At 39.7% G+C, this 3,567-nt stretch overlaps 1 protein-coding gene across 1 annotated transcript; it reads left to right on the plus strand.

The window, feature by feature from the left end:
* The first annotated feature begins 511 nt into the window (after positions 1–511).
* Positions 512–2,917, plus strand: LOC146362440 (uncharacterized). The gene is made up of 6 exons (XM_084919476.1): positions 512–667; positions 784–855; positions 956–1,074; positions 1,178–1,238; positions 1,353–1,447; positions 1,558–2,917. Exons 1-6 carry the CDS (start codon positions 632–634, stop codon positions 2,915–2,917), a joined length of 1,743 nt encoding a protein of 580 aa, XP_084775602.1. The 5' UTR covers positions 512–631.
* The last annotated feature ends 650 nt before the right edge of the window (positions 2,918–3,567 follow it).

Consider the following 3,567-nt stretch of genomic DNA (forward strand, 5'->3'; position numbering starts at 1 on the left):
TCTCACCCCAACCACTCCTGGCAGATGGCCGCCCCTCACTGAGCCTGTTACTGCCGGCGCTTCCTCCCTGTTAAAAGGGAGTTTTTCCTTCCCACTGTCGCCAAAGTGCTTGCTCATAGGGGGTCATATGATTGTTGGGTTTTTCTCCTTGTGTATATTATTTTAGAGTCTACCTTACAAAGTAAAGCGCCTTGAGCCGACTGTTGTTGTGATTTGGTGCTGTATCAATAAAACTGAATTGAATTGAAATAACATAAAAGGACATAATGCTGCAGGTTGGCTTTCTTTCTTTTCTGATTCACCAGTTTGTATGCATCTTTTCACAGGAGTGACCTAAGGACGGCTGTAGCCTACCCTTATTTACTTATATAATGAACAACATATAGTGTAATCTAGTGTAAAATAGTGTTTTCTTTTAATTTAATGACATAAAGCAGGGATCAAATGTTTCCATGGTGACTGTTTAGAATTGTGCATTTTTAAATCTGCATCAGACTTGAAAAAGAGCTCATCTGTGCAAGAAAAACCATCAAGTTAGGAGTATTTTCATATCTACATTTGATCTTACACAAGTTTTGAAGAGTTTTGGAAAGTTTTTCTTCCCCAACTGTGATAGAACAGCAGCGTTTTAATGGAAGCCAGTAAAGGGATCTACAAACCCATCAGGGTATGTGACACTTTTTGTTTTTACTGCATTTTTGAAGAATTTGATGTAGTTTTAAAAAGCTGACAGACTGAGAATCAATTTAAGTTACAATGAGTAATTTCTTATTTCTTTGACAGGTGCTGTTCAACACACCCATATATAACACAGCTGTGGAGATCTGCTGGTATCTACCAGGTTACAGGGCTCAGGTAAGACCCAGATCCATCCAAACCAAAACTGAGATAAAATGTCAGGTGATTTCTGAAGACCTGGGAGTGATGCTGATTAAATGTCTCCTTTTATTTTTAGATTGCAATGATGACGGAATTCCTCAGACTTCAGAAGGAAAACCAAATACCATCAAGCCTCACTGCAGAAGATATGGGAGATCTTTTGGTGGAGAGGAGCAAAGAGACAGTCAGAGAGCAGTGAGTTACTGTGACACCTACAGACCATCCACCTCACACCTGAAACTGTTTGTGCTGAAGTGTAAATGCTGAGAGAAAACCTCTCTTTTGTTTTCTTTTGAAGACTTTGGGAGTTTGAATTGGAGGGTTTGGAAGAAACAGAAGCCAAACCTCTTCTGAAACTGGTAAGACTAGAAAACTCACAAGAGTTTTAGTCATTTGGAGATCTTTTTTTTTTTTTTACTACAATCACATAACCTCTCAACAAAACTGCAATGTAAACATGCTTTCTGTTTCAGGTGTGGGCAGTGAACACAATAAATAAAAAGAGGGACATCGAGTTTCAAGCCCGGATGCTGCTGGAATTTCCAGAGGCCATACCTCCTAAATTTCAGTGAGTCACCTCTGACATAAAATCATTAACAGTCCAGCTACAGTATTTCAAAATTTTTGTTATTTTTTTAAATAGGTGTAAAAGATCATTCTTATAACTTTATTCTGCAGAACACCTAAGCTCCTCAGCAATGTCAGGAAGTACATTGACCTCCTTAAAGAGAGGCAGCAGGACGCACAAACCTCCAAACTGTTCACTGCAACAGACGTGGTGATAGAGGTGGTTCCCCGTGTCCTGCATGGCTTCTGGAAGCTTCCTTCTTACCCCCTACTGAACATGTCCTCCCTAAAATTGAGCATCCTCTCCACCAGTGTGACAAAGGCCACTTTGGATCGAGTGTCCAAATCTCTCCTAACAACGGAAAACCAGGCCATCTTCTCAAGGTCCATCAGAGATGACATGGTGCAAAGTATCCTGTCTGAAGTCAGAGAGAAATATTCAGAAAAGATTCTGCTGAGCCACATTGCAAACTTTGCACCAGGACTACTCAGGGCAATTTCTGATGTAGCAAAGACAAGCATATGCCAGATCTTCCAGCCCCCTTGTGAAAGTCCAATAGTGTCTGATGTTCTTCCAACTAAAGAACCTCATCCTGAAGGTCTGCTGAAGTCAGATGTTCTTCCCACTTCCCAACCTCCAGTTGAAAGTTCACGAATTGCTGATATTTTTTCCACTCACGCACCTCCTTCTAAAAGTTCAACAAAGGCTGATGTTCTTCCAGCTAAAGAATCTGCTCATGAAAATCTGCTGATGTCAGATGTTGTTCCTCCTAAAGAACCACAAGAACCTGCTTGGGAAAGTGTTCTGAAGTCAGATGTTCTTCCTACTTCCGAACCTCTTTTTGAAAGTTCAACAAAGGCCGATGTTCTTCCAACTAAAGAACCAAAAGGACCTGATCGTGAACGTGTTCTGAAGTCAGATATTCTCCCTACTAAAGAACCACAAGAACCTGCTTGTGAAAGTGTTCTGAAGTCAGGTGTTCTTCTTACTTCCGAACCTCCTTTTGAAAGTTCAACAAAGGCTGATGTTCTTCCGACTAAAGAACCTGCTTGTAAAAATCTGCTGAAGCCAGATGTTGTTCCTCCTAAAGAACCTCAAGAACCTGCTTGGGAAAGTGTTCTGAAGTCAGATGTTCTTCCTACTTCCGAACCTCTTTTTGAAAGTTCAACAATGGCTGATATTCTTCCCACTGGAGAACCCGCTCATGGAAGTCTGCCAAAGTCAGATGTTCATCCTACTAAAGAACCTCTCATTGAAAGCTCATCAAAGGCTGATGTTCTTCCTACTAAAGAGCCTGCTTCTGAAAGTCTGGCAACGTCTGATGATCTTCCTAGTGAGGAACCCCCTTCTGTATGTCTATCCATGTCTAAAATCAAGGAGAAAAAGGAGAAAAAGAAGAAAAAAAAGGGCTTCTTCCAAAAATTCAGAGCCCTGTTCTGTTGTTGCTTCAGACCCCAAGAAACTGACTGATTTTGAGAATCCAATCTGTTTGTTCTAACTCTACAAAATCAAATAAAATGATTAATCAATATTTTTTCCATGAGTCTGCATCTATGATTAAAGAATATTTTTCCTTCAGATGTTTATAAGGGTTCTCAAAATACCTTCACAAGTCCAACAATTGTTAACATATTAGTGTTGTTATTTTTAAGAGAATCTGAACTTATTCTTACTCTTAACATATCAGCAGCAGTAACTGAAACCTGGAAATGAAAAAAAAGTTACCAACAATTATTAACATTGCTTCACATCTTTGTTTAGTAATGGCCCAGATACACATTGGCACATAGCAGGACCTCAGTGTTTATGAGTATTCTTCAGGACTTAGGAATATTAATAAAAGGAGCATCTACATGCCACAAAGCTGATGAGAACCACAAATGTCTTCCAACATCCTCAGATTTGTGTTTTACAATTAAGAGGAACTTTGCATAATGTTTGCCATATGCTCAAATCCTCAAAGGTCTATTATTTTTCATAGTTTGTCCTTTCAACCAAAGTTAAAAACTTCTGCGGACATCAGCAGTTTATTCTTTTGCAATCAAACTCTTAAAATTAGAACATTTCCACCAAACCTGGGTGGGTGCTGGAGCTCCAGGAAGGAAAACTCAGAAGAGGAG

This window comes from Perissodus microlepis, chromosome 22 (assembly GCF_051167445.1).
Source record: "Perissodus microlepis isolate ML-2025 ecotype Zambia chromosome 22, ASM5116744v1, whole genome shotgun sequence".
In the NCBI taxonomy this organism is placed as follows: domain Eukaryota; kingdom Metazoa; phylum Chordata; class Actinopteri; order Cichliformes; family Cichlidae; genus Perissodus; species Perissodus microlepis.